Source organism: Balaenoptera ricei, chromosome 2, assembly GCF_028023285.1.
Source record: "Balaenoptera ricei isolate mBalRic1 chromosome 2, mBalRic1.hap2, whole genome shotgun sequence".
In the NCBI taxonomy this organism is placed as follows: Eukaryota; Metazoa; Chordata; class Mammalia; order Artiodactyla; family Balaenopteridae; genus Balaenoptera; species Balaenoptera ricei.
The window spans coordinates 101400220-101425718 of record NC_082640.1 but is presented as its reverse complement, the minus strand read 5'-3'; the positions used below and the strand labels follow the sequence as shown (position 1 = coordinate 101425718).

The 25499-nt window shown below is 40.2% G+C and overlaps 2 protein-coding genes across 8 annotated transcripts in view; one reads left to right on the top strand and one right to left on the bottom strand.

Annotated features, from left to right (window-relative positions):
- The window catches only part of STRC (stereocilin), a 35291-nt gene extending 34226 nt beyond the window's left edge, over positions 1-1065 (bottom strand). For all 7 annotated transcript variants that reach the window (XM_059913423.1, XM_059913425.1, XM_059913424.1 and 4 more), the window contains exon 1: positions 979-1065. The gene's annotated coding sequence lies outside the window, so the exon portion shown is untranslated. The remainder of the gene's footprint in view (positions 1-978) is intronic.
- A 1564-nt stretch (positions 1066-2629) lies between these two features.
- On the top strand, positions 2630-24716 carry PDIA3 (protein disulfide isomerase family A member 3). The gene is made up of 13 exons (XM_059913431.1): positions 2630-2958; positions 8761-8839; positions 10145-10262; positions 15250-15357; positions 16537-16666; positions 20037-20153; positions 20465-20590; positions 21182-21364; positions 22203-22311; positions 22866-22994; positions 23558-23637; positions 23996-24053; positions 24278-24716. Exons 1-13 carry the CDS (start codon positions 2792-2794, stop codon positions 24389-24391), a joined length of 1518 nt encoding a protein of 505 aa, XP_059769414.1. The 5' UTR covers positions 2630-2791; the 3' UTR covers positions 24392-24716.
- Positions 24717-25499: the final 783 nt, after the last annotated feature.

The window sequence follows — 25499 nt, the reverse complement described above, 5'->3', positions numbered from 1 at the left end:
GCTCTGTGGCATGTGGGATCTTCCCGGACCAGGGCTTGAACCCATGTCTCCTGCATTGGCAGGTGGATTCTTAACCACTGCGCCACCAGGGAAGTCCAAAAGACTATTTTTAAAGTGGGAAACTTTCCCAAAATAGTGAGGATGAAACAAGGAAGTGAGTACTTCTACTGTCCTTTCTGAGCAGTTTGTTTGAGATGATAATCAAATGAGGTCATTGATTCTCCACACATTCTTTTGCTTTTAATACATTTCATAAAATTTATGATTGGTTTTAGAGTCATCTACTCTTTAAGTCATTTTTTTGGCTCATCTAATATCTTAGTTGTAACTTTACATACATTGTGAGTTTTCTTATTTGTACTTAATCTTTCTAAACATATTTGTAAAAATGTAAATGTTGGATCACTTGCTGATAGGTACCAATATCTCTATTAGAAAAGATTCATTCAAATTATTAGACTAACACAAGAAATGCAACTGGTCTTCCCATCTCCAATTCCTTGTGAGACTACTACACCCCACCTCTAAGTGTCTAGACTACCTTATCTACTACACTTCAGAGCCCTTCAAATATTTCTAGGTCTTAGCAGTTGCACAAATCCTACTCCAAGAGACTTAATTGTCCCTATCACAATTCAAATAACATTCAAATGTGTAAAATGATCAACTTAAAAGGAACAATGACTCCCACCCTTTCATTCAATGTGAGTTCTCACCTATTTCAACCATCAGTACAATTGTATTCAGAAAGATGAGGAAGATGATAAAGTTTCTGAAGAGAGGACCTGTTTTCTCTTAAGAAAACATAGAGTGGAGTTCTTTCTGGTTTAGGCATGTGACATAATTAGCGCAAGAACAGAGCCGGTGAGAATGAGAAGAAAATGGAGATTGGGAAGGGAAAAATAAGTCAATAGGCAGATGATGAGGCAAGAGAGACCGTAAAGCCATGCGATAAAAATGAGTGGCATGAAAGGATACACTCAAGGACCCATCCAGCCCACAAGGAAAGAGGTGGACGCTCGCTGCAGCGCACTCGAAGGGTGCTCATCAGTCTCTGGGCATGTGTAATCCGTTCTACATGACGAGGCTTAATGGAGAAGCGCACAAGCTGGTGTTGATCTCCCAACGTAAGTTTCTTCTGACAGGAAGGATCTACACCAAAAATAAAAAAGGGACAGTGGATAAATATATAAAGAAGTCTTTGGGAGTATCAAGAGCAGGTAGGATTGGGGGCAGGAACACTGGTTATGTAATGGGCCCCCTAGTGCAGGGGCTTACCTTGCTGCTCCTTCACACAGCAACTAATACTATTTTGGAGTAAGAGCTAACCTATTGCTTATGACCAACACTGTCCATGCCCAGAATAAAGGCTGCAGGTTCAACCCTCAAAGTTTTAAGTGTCTTTGGTAGAAACTTCCAAGTCAGCCAGGGCTTATAGTTACCCTAGGCCTAAAAGTGAGTGACACGGGTTCCATCTCCTGGATTCAGAGTTTTATTTATAAAGCCTTTATCAAGTTTGGTGTAACTTCCAAACTAGCAACCAAACCAATCTCCCCTGAATTTTCCACCCTTAAAATTGCCTCTCTGCTTCCTACTGTTTGGAGGGTGTGGATGGGAGTCTTAAATTCATCCTAGTGAAGAAACAGGCTGCTGACCAAGTATCTCTCGAATAGTGTGCCGTGGCACAGCTTGGCTCAAGCCGTGCAGATGCTCAAGGAGAGAGAAAGTATCAATGAGTCGGGAACGAATGGCATCAGCCCGGGGCAGTTGCATGTGTCCTACTGGGTGATAAGTGGCCATGTCTGTTAAGAAAATAAAAGAATCGAGTGTCATTTCATTTTTGGGGTTGCACCAAGCCTTAGAGGTTCTCTTCCCTTCCTCCCAACCTCTTTGCCCTTAAGAAGACAAACACATTGTACCCAGACTCAAGGCTTTTTGAAACAAATGAGACAGGAGTCATTACAGAGAATCTGCATAGTTGACTAAGTGGACAGGCACCTTCACCTGTGTGACAGAATTTCTAGTTAAAAGCAGCAGCCACAAAAAGCAGGAGTCCCGGGGTTGGACAAAGAGGAATTCAGGCACCACCTGGACCTGAGGTATCAGGTAATGTGATGAGGTGGGTCAGTGGGAGGGCTTGGGACTGCCGCCAAAAGAAAAACCAAGTTAAGAGGAACTGGACAAAATGCAACAGCCTGACATTTTGAAAATGTGTCCCGTCCCAAGTGTGTCCACTCCAACGCGCTCCCTCGGGTGCCAGCTCCCTCTCTCAATTCCCACTTCTGGGCCTCACCTTTGCCCAGGCTCTCTCCCGCCCACTCAGCCCTGACTTCACTCCTCCGCCTCCGGCTCTGACGCCCCCTGAGCTCGGCTCTCCCCACGCGGGGCAAGCTCAGGGTCGGCTCCCCGTGCCGCAGCGCCGCACGTCCAGCTCCGCCAGCCCGCCCGATCCCGGGTTCCGGCTCGCCCCGGGCCCACCCCCAGCACCAGTCCCGGGAGCCAGGACCCTCCCGGCCTCGCTCGCCCCGGCGCCCGACGCCTCCGCCCAGCCCCGCTCTCCGGCCACTCGGCGGTTACCAGCTGGTCCCGCCCGCCCGACGCAGGCGCCGCACAGCCAATCGGCGGCTGCCACACTGCGGCCCGAGCCGGGCTGGGGGGTTGGGACCTCCGGCTGCCGGGCTGTCTGGGCCAGACGCGCGAACGCAGGCGGAGGGCTCGTGGTTTCCCCCCGGCCTCCGCAGTCCCCGCCGAACCCTGACCCTCCTGGCTGCCTCCGCCTCACCTCGTCGCCATGCGCCTCCGCCGCCTAGCGCTGTTCCCGGGCCTGGCGCTGCTCCTCGCCGCGGCCCGCCTCGCCGCTGCCTCTGACGTGCTGGAACTCACGGACGACAACTTCGAGAGTCGCATCTCCGACACGGGCTCTGCAGGCCTCATGCTTGTCGAGTTCTTCGCCCCCTGGTGAGGGCATTTAGCCGGGGCGGGAGAGGGAGGGCCGGGTGGGCAGGGGGCGAAGGCGCGGGGACGGTAGGGCCTACGCAGCGCCGGCGCCCTCCATCATTCCCGCGAGCCCGGCTGCGGCCGGCAGGTTTTCCACCCACCGGGGAGCCGAGCTGCCTGGCGGAGAGCGGAGACGTCGGCCTGGGAGCGAGATCTGAGAAGGAGAGCGCGAAGGCCCCTCTCGCGCAGGGCCACATCCTTACCTCCGTGCTCCTGCGGCACTTCCTATCTGCAGAGGGTTTCACCCCCTGCACCCCACCCTTCCTCGATTGGTATCTTTAGAGTTTCTGGGTGAGTCCGTGTTACTGTTTTCCATTCTATAGACGAGGCATCTCAAGGCCTTTTATTGGAAGCCAACGTTTCACCAAGTGCAGAGGCCCTGGGCCCCCAGGATACTTCTTTTCTTCTTGCCCCACGCAGCCGTTGGTTTCTAGCCAAGGTCAGAGTGGCAACAGAATGGTCATAAGTGCTCTCTTAAGGCAGGCAGTTATTTGTCCATCGCCAGGTGAACACTTTCTCCATTAAACTGATCATTTCTCAGCACCAGCAGAATTCCATTAAAAAGAGTAGGTGAACAGAGTAATTCCGTCAGGATCTGTCTAAGTGGTTAGTTTTAATTAGGATTTCTGAAAAATGCCAAAGAAGACCCCAGTGAGAAAGTAATCAGTGTTGGAGAAATACTCCACTTGAGAGTGCTTTAACTGAACTAGGATGTAAATTCCTTAGGATAGAACTAACTGGAAATAAAAAGCTGGGGGTGGGGTGGGAGTGGGGAGAGAGCAAATAGGATTTCTGACCCAGTAAACCTGAGTTGGTTTTTTTTTTTTTTTTTTAACTCCCACATCTTTACCATAGCAAACAATGATTATCTTAACGCTAGGGACAGCTCAGTATAACCACGCTAATTACAGTACTTAATTTTTCTCCTGCCACAATGACCCTTAATTAAAAACCATTTGTATTCAAAAGTCTCAGTAAAAGAAAGTTGGTGGATAACTTTCACTTGCTTCTAACTCTGGTCTTCACTCTGCAGGGGCTCAGCTGACTCGAGGGTTACACTAGGAGTCCTATAATGAAGACCACCTGAGCCAGTAGCGTGTGCTTAGAGGCAGCACATTTTGTTTTCAGCTTCTGACAGGTTTTGCATCCAGGGCATTCCCGCGACTAACTGGCAGTACTGATTACACATCATAGGTGGTCTTTACACATCACTAGAAATCACGTTCTCTTAGGAACAACTCTTCCCAATCATGTAACCATGCTGTTAGCTTTGAGGGAGTGTTACTGTAATTAGAATGGCTGTATGGAGTTGTATCAAAACTGGGAGGTGCCTCTGTGACTACAGGGGTCCACAAGAACTGAATTGCTGGAGAATTGTGGGCTATTAGACTATTAGTTTAAAGCAGATTTTTTTCCCCCTGATTGAAAGTGATCTATGCTACTTTAAATTGTTGCATGTGCTTCCCTAAAAACTACATATCCCATCGTGCACTAAACTATCCCTAAAGTTGGGTGGATCACTGCTGTGGTGTCGCCATGTAATTGGTCTGGAAGGTAAAGTCATCCTCCACAATGCCTACAAGAAGGATCAGTTTTCTGAATGAGTAATTTGGAATCAAGGAAGTCTCCTGTTGATGATGTCCTTATTTCTTCCCATTCAACTGTTTTATTTATTAATATCTCAGCTGGAAATGCTCTCTAACTGCTTTGTACTCCTGTTATAAGTTAGATAGGAACAGTTAAAGAATGCTTATTAAGAGTAAAATGGACCCATTTTGAGCAAGTTGTTTTTCTCATTTGTTTTAGGGTATTTTTTCCACTTTCATTTTACAAGTGAAAGTGAAAGATTTCTTTACAGCTGACCCTGTAGACTAATAATTCCATTATGGAGTCAATCATCTATATAGTTTGTAAGAATGGGAGTATCTGAATTTCTCTGGAAGTAAATAGAACTATTTAAATGTTTGTGATAATTTCTGAATATTTATTAGTCAGTCTTAAGTCTTCAGCATCTACCTGTGTTGTAGATTTGTGCCCTACCCTCTAGGACAGTAGTATTAATTGATGATATTTGATAACAGTGTTTCTAGATTATAGAAAAAGACCACGTAGATAGTATAAAATGGAATATTTAATATTTTTTCTTATACATACTGATTCCTTTACTTGGAATTCCCTCCTCTCCCCACCCCCAGTTGATCTTTTCAACAAGATTTAGCTCAAAAGTTATTTCTTCCTTCCCTGGACAACTAACTGGTTGCTCCCTCCTCTCTATTGGGACCTAATAATACTATCACCCCTGCCAGACTGATGTTCCTACAGGGAAAGGACTATATCAGTTTTTCTTCTATCAGAGCCTAAAGTAGCATGAGGCACATGACAGGCATGAAGTAATGATTGTTGGGTGAGTATATGTTGGGAGTCATTATTAACTGCTGGGTGCCATCCCTGAAGGTGAATGGGATTATTTGTGTTTTAGTATTATCTAGTAGTAGGTGAAAGAAGTAGTGGTAAAACTTGATGATCACCTTCAAAATCCACCTAAATTCCATTCCTGGTGAATTTAAAAAGGGCAGTCTCCTCCAGTCTTATTGGAACTTGTTAGACAGGTCCTCCCTTTGGACACTTGATGATGTTGTGGATATTAACAGTGCTTAAGGCAATGGTTTTCAGTCCCAGCCTTGCCACTTATACACACTCCTCCTACACCTCTGGTTATCTCCTGGATTCCTAGAGGAATCATTCAGTAAGTCCCAGGGGGGTGGGGCCTAGGCACACAAGTGTTTTTTTGGTTTGTTTTGTTTTTTAATTTATTTATTTAATTTTATTTATTTTTGGCTGCGTTGGGTCTTCGTTGCTGCACGCGGGCTTTCTCTAGTTGCTGCAAGCGGGGGCTCCTCTTCATTGCGATGCACGAGCTTCTTACTGTGGTGACCTATCTTGTTGTGGAGCACGGGCTCTAGGCGCGTGGGCTTCAGTAGTTGTGGCATGCAGGCTCAGTAGTTGTGGCTCGTGGGCTCTAGAGCTCAGGCTCAGTAGTTGTGGCGCATGGGCTTAGTTGATCCGTGGCATGTGGGATCCTCCTGGACCAGGGGAACCCGTGTCCCCTGCATTGGCAGGCGGATTCTCAACCACTTGCCACCAGGGAAGTCCCTTTTTTTTTTAAATGCTTAATGGATATTTTTTATATACATCTGTGTTGAGACCCACTGGTCTGGCCTAATTATTCTGTACTATTTTTTTTTTCTCTTCAGGTGTTTAAAGGTAGTTGAGGTGAAACTTCTTAAATCTGTTGTCTGTCTTCTTAACAATTACTACATACGTATTTAACAGAAATCTCTTAACACATATAACACATTTATTATCTCTTAACAAAAAAAAAAAAAACCCTTCATAGTTCTCTGGTTTTTTTAACCAATATTTTGTAATTCTCAGTGTACAGTTCTTATGCCTCTCTTGATAAATTTATTCCTGATTACTTTTCTTTTTTTTTCTTTTTTTGGCTGCACTGGCTCTTCGTTGTGGCGCGTGGGCTCCAGAGCGCATGGGCTCAGTAGTTGCGGCACGCGGGCTTAGTTGCCCTGCGACATGTGGGATTAGTTCCCCGACCAGGGATCGAACCCACGTCCCCTGCATTGGAAAGCGGATTCTTAACCACTGGACCACCAGGGAAGTCCCCATAGTTCTCTTGAATGCATCATTCTCACTAGTAATTTTAACTTTGCTCTACTATTCCCCTTCTCTAAAATACCCTACCCCATCCTGTCTGAAGCCTTAAATCTTTAAGGCCCAGATCCAATTCTTGTTCTCTTTAATACACATTCATTTTTAACCTTTGCACCCTTATGTTCCCCAAAGCTTAGGTTTATCAGATACGTTGGTTATTTTATTAAATCAGTTGGAATTTGTGTAGTTTTGTTACAACCCACGTACATGAATTTTTAATTTACTATAGAATACAGAGGGTATAATGAATATATTTTATGTCTCACAAAGAGAGAAATGCTACCATTGAAACTATGACACGATTGCAAGACACATCCTAATTTCAGATATGGTAAAATGTGCATCTGTGAAACACAGTATAAGGAATACCATTTATTCACCACCCAGTCTAAAAAATAAAACCAGTACAGTTGAAGTCCCTTGTGTACCCCTTCCCCATCTTACACACTCGCCATCCTGAATTTGGTTTTTATCATTTGGTTCTTTTATATTTTTAGTAGATATGTATGTGACCCTAAGCAACATCTAATATTATAGTCTTTTTTTATATCACTCTTTCAGTTAAGCTTTCTAATGATTATTTTTGAATAGGACTTCTAAAGACCTTGAAGAATATAAGTTCTTAGAATTCTTTGTTTTAAACAAGTTTTGGGGGCAGAATGTTTCCAAGTTACTTATCCATCCATTACTTAACAAAATAAATTTTGAGACTTTTGGCTATGAAATGTCAGCTCAAATTTCTTCTGTGTTTCCTTCCTTCTGTTTTCTAATTCTATATTTGCTGTCTGTGGGGAGGTCACAGAACTACTCACGTTCTCCCAGTGATCCCTCTGCAAGCCATTGATTGGCTTTTGAAGAGATGATACCTAGCTGGTGCTAGTTGTGTACTGATAAGCCCCTACCCACATTGCATGTACAGTGTGCCTGTGGGACTGTTAGGGCTTTCTGGGTAGAGGAACAGGTGTTTATGATGGCCCTCTGGGAAAATATTCTAATTGGCATAATGCTTTATCTTCATCAGTAGTTATAGTCAGGTGAACTGTGTAGCTGTAAAAATCAAGCTTGCTGTCTTAAATATGTCATTCTCACGCTATGTTGAAACTCAGCTGAGAAGGATAAAAGCCTCCATCGAGCTGTTAAAGTATGTCAACTGAGCACCTTTTGGGCCTTATTCGACTAACCCCCCTCAAACTGGGTTTCTGGTCAAAGAGTCATATTCAAGGAATGGAGAAAAAGTACTTGATTGTGACTCTTAAAGAGTTAATGTCATACTTGGGACCTTATAAGGTTTCAACCACTATATTTTTAAGAACCACAGTGCTGGTTTTCTAAGGAAAAATACGTACCTTCCTTTAGGAAATGCTACCAGGAATGGGATTATTGCTGTCTTGCCCTTTATTTTATCCTCATTAATTCATCAAAAGGGCTTGAGCCCTTTCCCTCTTTAATGTGGCTTATACTTCTGACTACAGTTTTCAGGGCTCAATTGTACTTTTTTAATCTTTTTTTTAAATTGAAGTATAGTTAATATACAATGCTGTGTTAGTTTCAGGTGTACAGCAGAGTGATTCAGTTTTATATATATATATATATATATATATATATATATATATATATATATATATATATATATATATATATATTCTTTTTCAGATTCTTTTCCAGTATAGGTTATTACAGGATAGTGAATATAGTTCCCTGTGCTAGGTCCTTGTTTATTTTATATATAGTAATGTGTATATGTTAATCCCAGACTCCTAATTTACCCCCCCCATCGCCACCCCATTGCACTTTTGAGAACGTAGATGCTGCTCTGGACTGAGCCAGTCCTATAGAGTCGACCTCAGGCTAGAGAAGGTAGCTTTACCTCTGAGAGCTCTGGTTTACCTTATCACTACTGGATGTTGTTCAGGTGATGTTTTTGCTTTTGGAAGCAGCTACTAGTCAAAAGTAGTATTATAATTTGAGATTCTTCCTAGAGAAAATTAACAAACTTATAGGATATATTTGCCTTTTTTCTTTAATATATCTGTATAGGTGCGGACACTGCAAAAAGCTTGCCCCAGAATATGAAGCTGCAGCTACCAGATTAAAAGGAATAGTCCCATTAGCAAAAGTGAGTATAGGTGGATTCTTCATTAAAGGAAATGAGGTATTTTAAATAGTAGTTGGTAAAAATTAACGTTGATTTTCTTTATTCTTACGGTGCTAAGAAGAAGAGGGAACACTAGTTTCTGGGCAAATACACAACTGACTTGTGTTAATTATGGTTTCAAAAGATTACAAGTAGTGAAACTAAGGGAAATGCTGGCATAAGAAAGAAGTAAAATATATGGTAAATAAAAATTAAGGGGCAAACATGGAAAGTAAAATTACAATAGTCAAGTTTAGAGGAAAATTATCATTGAGTAAATGAGTTCCCTAAATTACTATACGCTATTCACAGTGATGGGAATAGGAAGATGACAAGAGGACGTTGATAAGTATTAACTAACTGGTCAACTGTAAACTTAGTATTTGCTTTTACAGTCAAACTAATGCTTCCAGAATTTTATGTAGTAAACCCCTAGTTGCTCCGGTCTAAAAGTTCACATCTCGGCCAGCCTCAGATAAATAGTTCATACATATATAGGACTGTTTTTGAAAACTATTTTTAATCCTGATGTTCTGTGGCAGCTTGCCATAGAAAAAAAGAGTTCAGTCATGATTTTGTTCCTGCTTCATGTAGCTATAGTCTGTGTTACTATAGATGCATTACTTTTCTGAACTTTATGTTAAGGCATTGGGATCATACCTCAGAATCTTATGAAGATTAATGAGATAATACATGCAAAGTGCTGATGGCATTACCTAGTTTGGAATAAGTGGCTAAATAGATGGAAGTTGTTTTTCTTCTTCCTGATAGGTCTCAATAGATCTGTCATGTTATAGTTTAGCCCAGATTCAGTCTAGCTCAGGGAGCATGTTTAAGTATCAGTACCTTTGCTAATAACCATAGGTGACTTGCCAAATCAAATTATACCCCAGCTCACCTAAGGGGTATATATCAATACATCCCACTGATGATAATCATTATCAAAGTAAGCCACTATCACTAATTTAAGTGATTTATCCTTTGCATATTCTGAGGGGCAGGAAAAAGGTGGAGAACACTGCTTTAGACAATAGAGACTCTAAGGGCAGAATCTAAATAGTCTTTTGTGCATTTTGTATGAGGCCCAGGAAACTAAATTTTAGAGTTCCTTAGGTGGTTCTGATGTAGCTAGCCAAGCACCAGTCTGCCTTTAAAATCTAATGTTCTGTAGGATATGTCAAAAATTGCTTGATATTTTGATTTGACCACTCTTAATATTTTGGGAATATAGGAAGAGCCTGCAGCAGGCTTTTGGATAACAAGTGGTTCATGTATTTTAATCTTTAGGTTGATTGTACTGCCAACACAAACACCTGTAATAAGTATGGAGTGAGTGGATATCCAACCCTGAAGATATTTAGAGATGGTGAAGAAGCAGGTGCTTATGATGGGCCTAGGACTGCCGGTAAGGATCCTGGATTACATTCTGGAAACTGGATCTGTTTAAGTACCCTGTTCTTTGTAGTGGGAACATGACATTTTCTATACAAGATACTTAAAGTCTTAAAAATTGCTCACCTAAGAGGTCAGATTGGAAGCTAACAAAAGACTTCTGTAACTGAACAGATTATGTAAGTAATATAGAAAATACTTGAACTTGATTTATAAGGCTTACTAGGCATTTTTTTATTTGACAAATATTCAGTACTTACTCTGTGCCAGATATTCCAGATATACTAGGTGCCCAGAATTTATTGATAAATAAAACAGACAAGGTTCCCACTCTTGTGATGCTTACATTCTGGGAGATGAAGAGAAGAAGGCAACACACAAGTTTAAAAATACATATAGATAACCACCTCACATCCATTAGGATGACTACTATAAAGAAAAAAAGAAAAGAACAAGTGTTGGCAAGGATGTGGAGAAATTGGAACCCTTCTGCACTGTTGTTGTGGACTTACATAAAATGGTGCATGCAGCTGCTATGGAAAACAGAATGGTGGATCCTAAAAAAACAAAGATAGAATTACTATATGATCCACCAATTCCACTTCTGGGTATATAACTAAAAGAATTAAAAGCAGAGTCTGGAAGAGATATTTGTATACCCGTGTTTATAGCTGCATTATTGACAATAGCAAAAAGGTGGAAGCAGCCCAAGTGTCCCATCAGTGGATGAATGAATATACAAAATGTAGTATATTAATAATAATTAATTATATGTAAATTGTATATAATACCATGGAATATTATTCAACCTTAAAGAGGAAGTTCTGATGTGCTACTACATGGGTGAACCTTTGAAGACATGCTAAGTAAGATAAGCCAGTACAAAAAGACAAATACTGTGTCATTCCACTTATATGAGATTCCTAGTCAGTTTCACAGAGACAGAAGTAGAATGTGGTTCCCAAGGGCTGTGGGGGAGTTGCTTAATGAATAGAGTTTCAGTTTTGCAAAATGAAAACTACTGGAGATTGGTTGTACAACAATGTGAATGTACTTAATGCCACAGAATTGTATACTTTAAAATGGTTAAGATGGTAAATTTTATGTTATATATATTTTACCACAATTAAAAAATGTTTAATGTCAATAATATATGTGGATAAGATAAATTCGGTTGGTGATAAGAGCATTAAAGGAGAAAAATAAAACTGATGTGATAGTGATTGGGGTTGGGAGTACCACATTATGAGTGATCAGAGAAGTAACCTTTGAGCTGAGACCTGAATGATAGGAAGGAGCTAACCATGAGAAGATGTGGACCAGAGCTTTCCAGGCAGAGGGAAAACAGGTACAGAAAGACCCTAAGGCATAACTGAGCTTGATATGTTCAAGGGACAGAAAGACCTTGTGGCTGGAATATAATTAGCAAGGATGACAGGTGAAGTTTGGGAGGTAAGTGGGCTGGCCCTGTACATAGGGCCCATAATTAATGAGAAAGTATGTTTTAGACAGTTTTATCTTGAGTCTATCAAATAATTAGGCATATTTTACCTTTTTATTATGAAAAGGTGAGAGGAAAGGGGTTCGTTCAGTTTGGGCATTTTAGGTAATGTGGAATTTTTTTCAGCATGTATGATTGTTACTCGTATACAAAGCTGTACATAAGATGGCCCCTGTCTAACTCTTAAGAATATTAAGACTTGGACTTCCCTGGTGGCGCAGTGGTTGGGAATCCGCCTGCCAATGCAGGGGACACGGGTTCGAGCCCTGGTCCGGGAAGATCCCACATGCCGCGGAACGGCTAGGCCCGTGTGCCACAACTACTGAGTCTGTGCTGTGGAGCCCGCGAGCCACAACTACTGAGCCCTTGCGCCACAGCTACTGAGGCCCGCACACCTGGAGCCCATGCTCCGCAGCGGGAGAGGCCACTGCAACGAGAAGCCTGCGCACCACAACGAAGAGTAGCCCCCGCTCACCACAACTAGGGAGAGCCTGCGTGCAGCAGCGAAGACCCAACGCAGCCAAAATTAAATAAATAAATAAATTTAAAAAAAAAAAAAAAAAAAAAAAAAAAAAAAAAAAAGAATATTAAGACTTAAGACTATTTCACTTTAGGACCTTTGCCCTAGCTGTGTCCACAGCCTGAAATGATCTTCCCCCATGTTTGCATGGCTTGCTCCTTTCTTTCATTCAGATCCTGGCTTAAATTTCACCTCCCAGGGAATTCCCTGGCGGTCCAGTGGTTAGGACTCGGCGCTTCACTGCAGTGGCCCGGGTTCAATCCCTGGTCATGCAACTAAGATCACACAAGCTGCGCAGCACAGCCCCCCCCAAAAAAAAATTCTTCCAGATGCTTTCCCAGGCCACCAAACCTAAGGTAGCCACCCAGTCATACTCTTACCATCCTCTTAATTCTCTGCATAGCACTGGTTACTATCTGATATTTTAAATTGTTTACTTATTTGAAGATTTATTGTATTATTTATTTGGGGATTTATTTGGAGATTTACCTATATTGTAAGCTCCAGGAGATCAGAGACCTTGTTTGGTGTATTTATTACTCTATCCCCAGTACCTAGTTTCTCCACATGTAGTAGATAATAACTCTTCAATGCATAAGTATTTTGGCCCAACTGAGGTCATTTAGCCAACACTCAAAATTTGATATGTCTAAGAACAAAAGGTAAAATCTTCATTTTTTTTTTTTTCCTGATCTTAAAAGCATTAATGAACACATGTTACCATTCAGATTTTATTAGCTCAGGGTAGACTTAGCAGTTAGAATTATTGATATGTTTTTCTCTGGACTTAGGTCTAAACTATATTGTATGTGAACCCAACCAGACTGCTACTAGGCAAATAATCTCACTTGGGCTGTACATAGATTTCTTAAACTCAAGAATTTCTCAGCATCTGACTAGGTGATCAGATGTTTGGCTACTTAAGATGGATTATTTTATTCATGTATTCTAAGAACTATGCTGTTTGCCTTCCTGCTTCAACTGGTTACTCAGCACTCCCATTATACCTTCCAGAGAATTTTAAATACTCAGGGAGAAAAGTAACACTTTTCATCATAGCCCTGAGGTAAAGTTCTTTATAATAATTTATATTGTGATATAGTAATTACAATACCCTTGCAGGCCAAAAAATTCATATCCGATTTCATTTTACCTATTGACACAACCCCTCCTCTGTGAGGAGTTGAGGAAAACATTTAAGAGGAAAAATCATGAATGGAGAGAGAAGGAAAGAAAAACCTCTAAAAGAAACAAAATAGACTCAATCATGTTGAAACAGTTAAACAGTACTCTGTCTCAGTCAGTCAGCAAATCCTTAGAGTACTCAGAAGAGAAAGGGGTGGGAGAGGTGGAGTATTACAGAGGAGTAGCACTGAGCCCAGAAGAAAACAGAATAATGGTCTGTCAACTAGACTTAAAGGGCAAAAGATTTTTTGTGTTTTTGTGTGTGATTATTATTTTTAAACAGTTTACTTACCTAGCCCATTTCACCTAAATAGGAAAATGTGATTTGGGTGGATCTGGTTCATGGCATAGTTTGACCCTGTATATAGTTAAACCCTGAAACAAGATAGCCAAGGCACTGCATTTTCTGCTTTTAAAATGCAAGGCTACATGTGACTGTGCCACTTAAGAATAAAGGATTTGTTTGTTTAATTCATTTGCAAAGTGGGTATTTCTTGAACTTGATATGTGTTAGGTATTATTCTTAGAGTTAAGTATATATCAGCAAAACAGACAAAAATAAATAAGGATGGAGTATTAGATGGGTGAAGTGTGCTGTAAGAAAGATAAAGCAGGAGATAAGGGAGTGTTGGGGGTTGAATAGGTTTTAGTTTACAAGGAATGGTTAGGGAAGGCTTCCTTGAGAAGATAACTTTTTAAAAAAAATTTGTTTTTATTTATTTATTTATTTTTGGCTGCGTTGGGTCTTTGTTGCTGCGCACGGGCTTTCTCTAGTTGCAACGAGCAGGGGCTACTCTTCGTTGCGGTGTGCAGGCTTCTCATTGCGGTGGCTTCTCTTGTTGCAGAGCATGGGCTCTAGGCGCACGGGCTTCAGTAATTGGCACGTGGGCTCAGTTGTTGTGGCTTGTGGGCTCCAGAGCACAGGGTCAGTAGTTGTGGCTCACGGGCGTAGTTGCTCTGTGGCATGTGGGATCTTCCCGGACCAGGGCTCAAACCTGTGTCCCCTGCATTGGCAGGCTGATTCTTAACCACTGAGCCACAGGGAGGTCCCGAGAAGATGACATTTTGAATTAAGACCTAAAGGAGGAGGTGAGGAAGGAAGCCAGGTGGATATATGGGGAAAGATTGTTCTAGGCAGAGAACAACATGCACAAAGGTATTACCTGTATTGTTATAAACACTTTAATACATCACTGGCAGGGATATAAATAAGTATAGTCTCTTTGAGGGGGCAGTTAAACAGTTATAAATGCATGTACTCTTTGACCCAGTGAATCCACTTTTAGAAAATTACCCTACAGATACACTCAGTCATGTGTAAAATGACGTTAGTACAAGGTTGTTTACTGCAGAATCATTTACAGCAGCAAGAAATTGGAAACAAATGTTCATCAGTTGTGGCTGGTTAAATAAATTATGGTACATCCATACAGTGAAACACTATGTGGCTATAAAGAAGATTGAGGTAGCTCATTATGTATATTAACATAAATTATCTCTAAGCTGTGTTAAATGACAAAAACAAAATACAGAACAGCATATGTGTGTGCTGCCATTTGAGGAGAAAAGAAAAGAAAAAATGTGGAATTGCTTGTTTGTGAATAATATGTCTGGAAGGATATACAAAAAACTGAAATGTTATCCTGTAGGGAAGAAACTGGGTAACAAGGAAAAGGACAGGAAGAAAACTTCATTGTATATGCTTTTGAACTTATTAAACTTTAAATCGTGAATGATTACCTTTTCAAAAATTATAAATTTGTGTTGCTATAATCTTTCATTTTGTCTTTTAAGATGGAATTGTCAGCCACCTGAAGAAGCAGGCTGGACCAGCTTCAGTTCCTCTCAGGACTGAGGAAGAATTTGAAAAGTTCATTAGTGATAAAGATGCTTCTGTGGTGGGTGAGTAGCAAATTGGATTATGCCACAAAATCATCAGTATGGTTTCAAAAGCCCTCTATGTCTGAGTAAACAATAAAGTTAAAACTGTTTAGGAAACCTTGGGGGCAGCTGAAAAGACAACTCGCAAAATTAGGTCAGCATTACTATAATGTAGAAAAAATTGGTGTTTTATTTGAGTGGCCTGGTATTCTTTCAGGTGTAAAGATTTAATGTCAGTTAAAGAAGATAGGAATAGCTTCAGTTTTTCCTATCACTTCGTAAACTCCTGAGATTTAACTCAAATAATAGGGTACTTAAAACTGAAAATGGGGTTTTAAGGTGGGAGGATATAAGTAAACGATAAACCTCTGTGTCTGCTATTTTCACAGTTGTAGGGGAATTTACAATTTAAGATCAAATTGCTAGGATTTGTGTATGTTTTTACAGCAATCTTTGCTTTCTTGGGTGTTGCAATATCTCATTATTTTTAAAATAACTTGAGCCAATTAAACACATTCTACATCTTGAGTGTTTTTTGTTTTGTTTTAAATGTAATGTATAATACATTTGACAAAAATAAATTTAAACATACAAGCTTGTGTTCTCTTAATCTCCTAATTACTGTAATAAAACTGACTTTCTGGCAGTAGAGGATGGTTTATCATTTAAGTTTGACTAAAAGTCACTTCTTTTCTGGATATTGATTCTGTATATTTTACAAGGAGTTAACCGTAAGTAGACATTTAATAAACACTTAGGTTTCGGGCACTTTACTAGATTTGAAGTTCTAAAGACAAATAAGACATAGAAAAAAATATGGTGAATTAATTTACAGTTTATTTTGACATACTACCTTATTTAATCCTCTGACACCTGAAATAGTCCCTGAGACTCTAAGGAGTTAGGCAGTTTGCTCAAATTTTTCAACTGTGAAAAACTAGAATTAAGACTTGAACCCTGACAAATTCTCTCCCTTGGCTTCCTCAAAAAAGTTTTTTTTTAAGGGGAGAGAAGGAATTCTTATCCTAAATATTTCATCAAATATCCTCAGTAGTCATGGCAAAGCAGACCCAGTCCTCCTATCTATCTTGCTTTGCTTATCCATAATAAGATAAAGACTTTGAAAAAATAGAATTTTAAAGTTTTGAATATTTCTCAGCATTTACTGTTTCTTCCTTGTGTTTGACATTTTCTATATAGGTTTTTTCAAGGATTTATTCAGTGACACTCACTCTGAGTTTCTGAAAGCAGCCAGCAACTTGAGGGATAACTACCGATTTGCACACACCAATGTTGAATCTCTGGTGAACAAGTATGATGATGATGGAGAGTAAGTAACTGAGTTAAATGCCCTTGTAAATGCACACTTTGACCAAGTGGTATTATGTGAACTGGTGGTTTTTAAGCCTAGTTTTTCCAAGAGCTTTATTGAGCACATACTAGGCAGTAAGCTAAGTTCTGGAAACTGTTGCTGCCTTTGAGGGGCATCTAGTAATGGGGACAGTGAATATATTTAAAAATACAAGTGTAAGTGAGCATTATATGTATTATGGTAGAAATTAGGCAGAGTGTACCAGAAGTACAGAGGAGGGAATGATTTTTTTTTCTTTTGGGGTGGGGAGTAGTATCAAAAAATGTCGTAGAGGAGGTGACTTCTGAGGTATATCTTGAAAGATAAGTTTTTCCAGGCAGGTTATGGTGGGGGATAAAGATTATTGCAGATAGAGCAGCAGGAGAGAGGGCCCCGAGATGTGAAACAACCTAAGCGTTTTAGGACCTGTAGTACTGCTGGAGTATTGTTCGTGGATGAGGTCATAGTGAAAGGTAAGCTTGGAGAGGTAAGCAGAGACCAAATTATAGAAAACCTTAAGTGCCATACAGAAAAATTTAGATTTTATCTTTTAGACATTTGAGAGCCATTGAAAGACTTTGAGCTAGACAGTAATGTGATTAATTTTGTGTTTTCAGGGGAAAAGACGCTGGCACCCATATAGTGGTGGTTTGAAAGGGGAGGGATGGCAAGGCAGTCAAGAGAGTCTAAACTAAGGGTGACATCTGAGAATCTAAATTAAGGCAGTATTAGGGGCAATGAAGAAGAAGGAGTGTGTATAAAAAATGTAGACAATAGGATTTGGCCCCTAGCCAGGTGTGAAAAGGGGCAGATCTACAGTAAGTCTAGGTTTCTAAAGACTTGGATAACTGGGCCAATCATCATCAAGCTATGAAGAAGACGAAGAGAAACAAATTTGGGGGGAATGATGATGAGTTCTATTTTGGCACAGTGAATTTGAGTAGTTTTGAGACATCCAGGTGGTGAAGACCCATTGGACAATTGGATAAATGAGACTAAAATTCAGGAAAAGTTCTGAACTGAGATAAAAGATTTATAGGTCAACCACATGTAAGTGGTTATTGAAACCATGGAGCTAGAGGAGATCACTCAAGGTGAGCACATAGAGTAAAAAGAAAAGCGTGGCAAGGGTTAGTGTTATTTATTTATATTTAACAAAATATGCACTGTTTACTATGTGCTATGTGTACTGTTAACTCTTAATCCTCTTAACAAATTGTTGAGACAGAGCTGTCATTATCTCCATTTTACAGAGGAGAAAGCACAGAAAGAGGTTAAGCTTCACATGCCGTAAGTGGCAGAACTGGGGTTGAACCTTTGCAGCTAGAAGGTCTAGCTGCACAGTTGTTGGGCTTAACCATGAGGCTCCACTGCCTTTTAGATTAAGAGACACCAGGTCTGTAAATGATGTGGAGCCACTTGTGCCTCATTAAGCACACCACATATCAGCCTGTTACCCTTAGATTTGTTCACTGTGTCTGCCTCTCACACTTGCCATTAAAAGTGGCCTATCAGCGGGACTTCCCTGGTGGTCCAGTGGCTAAGACTCTGCCCACCCAATGAAGGGGGCCTGGGTTTGATCCCTGGTCGGGGAACTAGATCCCACATGCTGTAACAAAGATCCCGTGTGCTGCAACTAAGACCCGGGGCAGCCAAGTAAATAAATAAATAAATCTTTTAAAAAAAAGAAAAAAGAAAAAAAAACTGGCCTATCAGCCTCTGATCAGAAGTCTTATTTAGAAGACCTTATATGAAGGGTGTCTTAAGTTCTTCATGTGTACCCCAATGCCATAACATCATTAAAGATCACATTTAGAACTGATTTCAATTTTTGACAATAACTGCTCTGAAATTGGTAACTATGCTTTTAAAAAAAATCTGAGACATATTCACCTTCTTGGTTGCCCAGCATGTTTATATTAGGTCCCTTTTTGCTATGTAGTTTCCCTGTATACTATGAAAATGCCTGTGTTTTAACTGACATAAAGTTAATGGTTAACATTGGAAGAGTTGAGAGAGGGATATAAGGACTTAAAGGTGCTGACACCTAGCCCAAAACAAGTGATAAAATTGTATACAGGTGTGTATAGTGTGGGGAGGAGGAATGAATGAAAGAGAAGCAAGAGGCAAGATATTGATAGTTAGAATAGTGATATTTTCTGGGAACGCTTGTACTAGATATAAACCTGTGACTCAGAACCAAATTGGGGTTCAGTTGTAGCTGAACAAAAGGTTAGAAAGTAAAGAAGGACGCTTCCCTGGTGGCACAGCGGTTATGAATCTGGCTGCCGCAACTGTAGGGGACACAGGTTCGAGCCCTGGTCCGGGAAGATCCCACATGCCATGGAGCAACTAAGGCCATGCGCCACAACTACTGAGCCCGCGCTCTAGGGCCCGCGAGCCACAACTACTGAGCCCACATGTCTAGAGCCTGAGCTCCGCAACAAGAGAAGCCACCGCAATGAGAAGCCTGCGCATCGCAACAAAGGGTAGCCCCCGCTTGCCACAACTAGAGAAAGCCTGCACGCAGCAACAAAGACCCAGTGCAGCCAAAAATAAATAAATAAATTTATTAAAAGAAAAAAAAAAGTAAAGAAGGAATTTCCTTTAAGTGTTCCGGTGGAATGAGGAAAGCTTGGTTTAGGGAGAGAGGCAACGTAGTACCAGCAAGAGAAAACTTTGTAAACTGTGTTTATTCATATAGAGAAATCTAGAACAAAAGAAATTTTAATGAACTCAAGCTAAACATTATCTATAATCATATACCTACCTATAGAATTTTTACAGCTGGGAGGAATCTTAAATATATTTTCTCTAATGAAGTAATTTTCTTACTGTATGGGAGAGTTGAATTTTCAAGGAGACTGGCAGGGCAAGGTACCTTCCAATAAGAGCAAGTTCTGCTTTATTTTATTGTACATATTGGGGCTTTGGGGTAAGTTGGGTTCTGTTTTTTATTGTTTTTAAAGGTTTGGAAATTAATTATCTACTCTAACCCCCTTTTTGTACTGATGTAAAAGCTGAAGCCCAGAAGAATTAAATTGATACCTGGCCCAAGGTCTTTGAAGTTAGTGGTGGAGCAAGAATTAGATAGAACCAAGGTATTCTAACTTTGCAACCCAGATTTATTAAATCATCATACCTAATTACTGCACTTGAAATTAAGGTGGTTAGCTCCTTAGCGTTGATGAGAAGGTCATGTTGCCAAGGCTGTGGTCCCAGAAAAGAGTCCTTATGTGCTTAAATGGTGATAGTAGAAGTGGCAGCAAGCGTAGATGGTCTGAGCTTTAAATAAAAGGTGAGAGACAGTTCTTTTGCTCTCTACCTACTAAGACTTTTTTTTCTAAAGGGGTATCACCTTGTTTCGTCCGTCACATCTGATTAACAAGTTTGAGGACAGGACTGTGGCATATACAGAACAGAAAATGACCAGTGGAAAGATTAAAAAATTTATTCAGGAAAACATGTGAGTACCTCTTTATACTTTTGGGATTTCTTGGCTTCATTTTAGTTTGTTTATCTCAGTTATTAAGCAGAGCCATGTTTTAGATTAAATAGCCTCATTCATGGGATTGTAATGATAGTAGTTGAGTTTATATTAAAGTAGTAATGTTTGGGTTCTAGAACTCCTATTGTGGTCCTGTAAGTTACATTACTCGGTACTTATCCTATATATTGAAAATTTCTTTCCTTTTTAAGTGCTGTTAGTTACTTTATGATAATTCCATAATATAGCTATAAACCAGCCAAATTTGATAATGGATTGTATCATTTCAGTTTTGGTATCTGCCCTCACATGACAGAAGACAATAAAGATTTGATACAGGGCAAGGACTTACTTATAGCCTACTATGATGTGGACTATGAAAAGAATGCTAAAGGTTCCAACTACTGGAGAAACAGGTAATAAGAATAATTTTTCCCCTTTGTAAACAAGTTTACCCAGTGCATAAACAATTCCTTCTAACTATCCTATTACCATGTGTGATGTGAGAACAGATAAGAAAATGGGATTTGAAGCTGTAAGGATAAATAAACTATTTCCAAAATCTGTTGGGCATATCTTCCATAGGTGTTCCTTTGCCTTGTGACACAGCTGATTCCTGACCTCCCAGTAAAAGATGAAAACGTCATCTAAAATGTCCTTTAACACATTGTGCCTTGTTGCCCATTGAGACTTTCAGTGTATTTTATCCTTATAAATTTTCTTTTTGGGTTAGTTATTATGCCTGCAATATTTTATAGTTATATAACATAGCAAGTTTCAGTGGGAATGGACTATTTGCTTGGGTACCACCAGTTTGGCAGTGAAGTTGAGTAAGACCCTGGAGTACACCATAATCCTATGTCAGTGCCCAAGAACACAAGTTCAGACTGTTTCCAGAGGGATGCAGGGACTATGAAATGTTGCTTTCTAGTCTCTTGCTTCTTGGTTTCAGAAGTGCTTTACCACCCTGGTATAATCTTGGCATAAATATCTCTTGTTTCCTATAGAGTGATGATGGTGGCAAAGAAATTCCTGGATGCTGGGAAGAAACTCAACTTTGCTGTAGCTAGCCGCAAAACCTTTAGCCATGAACTTTCTGATTTTGGCTTGGAAAGCACTACTGGAGAGATTCCTGTTGTTGCTATCAGAACTGCAAAAGGAGAGAAGTTTGTCATGCAGGAGGAGTTCTCGTGAGTCACAAGTTAGCGTGGGTTTGGGATTTGATTCTTCAAAGAAACTATTAAAGCCTTTTACCGTACTGAGGATTTATAAAGAAGAACATTGGAATGTGAAGCTAGGTCTTGTAATGAAGACATGACGGTCACTTTTTTCAATTAATTATAGATACTTTAAGGATCATGATTCTTAATAAATTTTGAAAAGTAACAAAAGGATGGCAGCTTGGAATTCTTACATGATTGTTTCCACCCTGCCATTAAAAATAGTAGATAGAGAACATTAGACAGTCTCTTTGAGATTGATGTAATTTCAGACCAACCCAGTCCCCTCCCATCCCTACAGAATGTCTTTTCTTCTTGGAATACCACATTGGCCTAAAGTAAACTCAGGGAATTGGAAAGATTTTAAGACCCCAGACAGTTTTGACCATCACCTTCTGAGACTTCAGTAGATTAAGACAAGAGAAAATCTTCCTGTGAGTGAAATCAGTAAAAAAAAAAAAAAAAAAAAAAAAGATACCATAAATAGGCATTATTCTCCAGAGCAACAAAATAGGACCTGGTTCTTTTGCAGAATTGAATTTCCAGAAGGACCAATGTTTTCTTCCTTCTCTGACCTTTCTAATCCACAAAGAACACACTAGAAATACAAGAAGGTGGTTGCTTTCTTGTTCAGTCTGTAGTTCTGCATATTGAGAAACAAGGGCTCCCTTTTTTTTTTTTTTAAAACTTCCAGTTACTTCCTAGCCTTGAAATTTAAACTATGTAGAAACTATTCTAAGAAATGGTTTTTAGTTTTCTCAATGGTGGGAGTAAGTTAACAAAACTGATCCTGTTTTTCTAATACCAGGCGCGATGGCAAGGCTCTTGAGAGATTCCTGCAGGATTACTTCGATGGCAACCTGAAGAGATACCTGAAGTCTGAGCCTATCCCAGAGAGCAATGACGGGCCCGTAAAGGTGAGGCGCGCACAACCTCCCCAAGCCTCTACACAGCTGTCTCTCCTCATTTCTTTATTCCCAAAATGCTGGGAAGTGCTAAGTGAAGACCATGTTGGCTACTCAGTTTCTGTTTTTGTTTGTACTCACCTCCCTCATCATAAAATAAGCATTGTCAGAGTTCATAATGCTTAATAGGGGCAGGAGTACAATTTTCTGATGATATTTGTATTAGGGCTAGGTTACTCTTCAGGGCAGAGCAAGCTAACTCCTAATAGAATAGTTTTAAGAATAGTTTTAATATTGTTGTTCTGAGATTATTTTAAGGAAGAGTTGGGTAGCATTTGTTTCCTGTGACTTCCTGAACTTAGTCTGACAGGTGACAGACATGGGAATGAGTTGATTTCTGGGGAATGGTAATATCTTAATAAAGTCTATAAATATGAGTTGGGTTTCAGTAACATATTTTTAGTGGCAACACAACAAATTTGAGAGGGATTGGGTTCAGAAACAAATACAGCTCATGAATGTATTCAACTCGCCTTACCAGCTAGAGAATCTTCTGTGTTTCCCAGGTAGTGGTAGCAGAAAATTTTGATGAAATAGTGAATGATGAAAATAAAGATGTGCTGATTGAATTTTATGCTCCTTGGTGTGGTCACTGTAAGAATCTGGAGCCTAAGTATAAAGAACTGGGAGAGAAGGTAAGTCTGAACCATATTCTGAAGTTAAATTTGAGTTGGGAGGTTTACATACATAGTCAGCATTGGCTATTTAGTTACCCTTATTAGTTCGGAACCTAAGAACTGGTAGATTTTTTTTTTCAACTCTCTACTGTTTACTCACTTTCTCCTGACTGCCCTCTGAGCCTGTGCAGTGCCTCAGATACCTGCTTTAACTTTCCACTCCTCAGACTCAATCTAGATTGTGGTTAAAAGTATCCTGGCTTCTGAATTTTGGTAATGGCTTATATGAATTCATTATGTTCCTTCATCTTAAATCACTTGGCTTAGCCCTTATAATATCTTATTTAGGCCAGGTAATTTTGAAGGTGTCTGTATATAGAGTCTTAATGTGTAGGAACCAAGAGAGAAAAGGGAAGTTTATGGAAAGTTTGATACTGTGTGCAAGTATCACTACTCTTCCTATCTCAGCAGCAAAACTTATCCAAGCTTTTAAAGAATGAGATTGTCTTAAGTCCTAAATTGACTGTGTCCCTCAGTCACTGAAAACTTGAAATTTAAAGATCTAACCTTTTTATTAACAGCTCAGAAAAGACCCAAATATTATCATAGCCAAGATGGATGCCACAGCCAATGATGTGCCTTCTCCATATGAAGTCAGAGGGTAAGTAGATTAAAAACTAGTAAAAGTATCTAGGTAACTGATAGGAAAAAATAAGCTTGTAAACTGTTTCTGTATTGTGCATAGTTTGGAGAGTCCTCATATTCCAGTTGAGCACAGAACCACCAATGCCTTCCTGGCTTAAAGTTCTGCAGCGTTGGCCCACATGACTGCCACAGACCTTGTGAGCTTTCATATTTCTGAGTTTTGATAGGATGTAACGTAGCCACCAATGGAAAATAGTATCTGGTCAGATTAGAAATCATGAAGAGAAGTTACTCCTAGAAGCAGTTATTAGGGAAGTGTATGTCAGAGTTATTCTGGAATCTGAAATTTGTCAACTCTTTTCTTCTTTTCCCAGTTTTCCTACCATCTACTTCTCTCCAGCCAACAAGAAGCTGAATCCAAAGAAATATGAAGTAAGTGCATTGTCTCATCTCCCCACAAATACATACACACACACACACATACACACACAGACACATATTCAGTTCTTTGAGTTTATGTAACTGGAAACTCAACTCATGGTCCATATATGTGGTTGCTAATGTGCTTTTAAAAATTCAAGTCTCCCTATTGGGGAAAAAGAAAATCCACAGTTCTTTAAAAGTTTAAATTTTCAGAGTTATCTTTCTGTTTTCAGGGTGGCCGTGAATTAAGTGATTTTGTTAGCTATCTAAAGCGAGAGGCTACAAACCCCCCTGTAATTCAAGAAGAAAAACCCAAGAAGAAGAAGAAGGCACAGGAGGATCTCTAAAGCAGCAGCCACAAACACCACTTTGTAAAAGGACTCTTCCACGAGAGATGGGAAAACTATTGGGGAGGACTGGGACCCATATGGGATTATTACCTCTCAGGGTTGAGAGGACAGAATGGATATAATCTGAATCCTGTTAAATTTTCTCTAAACTGTTTCTTAGCTGCACTGTTTATGAGAATACCAGAACCAGTTTATGTTTGTGGTTTTGGGAAAAATTATTTGTGTTGGAAGGAATGTTTGGGGGGGGGGAATTGAGGTGGGGGTTATTTTCTAATTTTTTTTGTACATTTGGAACAGTGACAATAAATGCGCCCCCTTTATACTGTCTTTTCTCCACGAGGTGGGGAAGCAGAGGTTCTCTAGACCAGCACTGTCCAGTAGAACTTTCTGCTGTGATATAAATGTTCTATAATCTTTATTGCCCAATACCTGTAGCTATTGAGCATTAGAAATGTAGCTAGAAACCATATTTTAAATTTTCATTAAACAGTCACATGTAGGGCTAGTGACTGCCATAATGGTCAATACAGCTGTACTGTACTGGGTCCACAGTTACCACCTGTAATTCCTTTCCAGATTTCATCTCTATCTATCCTCACGTGTTTATTGCACAGGACCCTAGCCTGATGATTAGAACAGGTGAGGGACCTTTCTTGTTGGGCTGTTTCTGGCCTGCCCATGCCCTAAGGATGGATTGCTGTTTATCCTTGCCATGCAGCTGAGCATGTTTATATCTCCCAAGGGCTAGTCTCTGCCCAGAAATGCCCTGTGTGGGTGTGGCATCAGGTTGGGGTTCCATCCAAGTTGTTTCAAGAATTGCTGACACTGCCGGGTACAGCTCTCTCCCCCAAAGCTCAGGGTGTGGTCATTAACTTCCTTCTCCAGCGGAACTGGGAAAGGCAGTATCATTCCTTGTTGTGAGTGAAACATCCACTCCTTATGCAACAGTGAGGAACGAAAAGGATACAACTGGTGTGATCTTTGGTTCAAATGAACTGAACCATTTCCCTCTTCCTTTTTGTGGGTCAATCCAAATCCTATCCACAGTTATAGTTTTCAGTTACTGGATAATTCCAGATAGGAGCCCCAGTTGCAGGTGATCCTC

Excerpts from the sequence above, each read along its gene's own strand:
- PDIA3 (XM_059913431.1), top strand. The coding sequence starts at position 2,792 with ATGCGCCTCCGCCGCCTAGCGCTGTTCCCGGGCCTGGCGCTGCTCCTC. Across the intron at positions 10,263-15,249 it reads TGATGGGCCTAGGACTGCCG|ATGGAATTGTCAGCCACCTG; the intron begins GTAAGGATCCTG and ends TTGTCTTTTAAG. Across the intron at positions 23,638-23,995 it reads TCTCCATATGAAGTCAGAGG|TTTTCCTACCATCTACTTCT; the intron begins GTAAGTAGATTA and ends TTCTTTTCCCAG.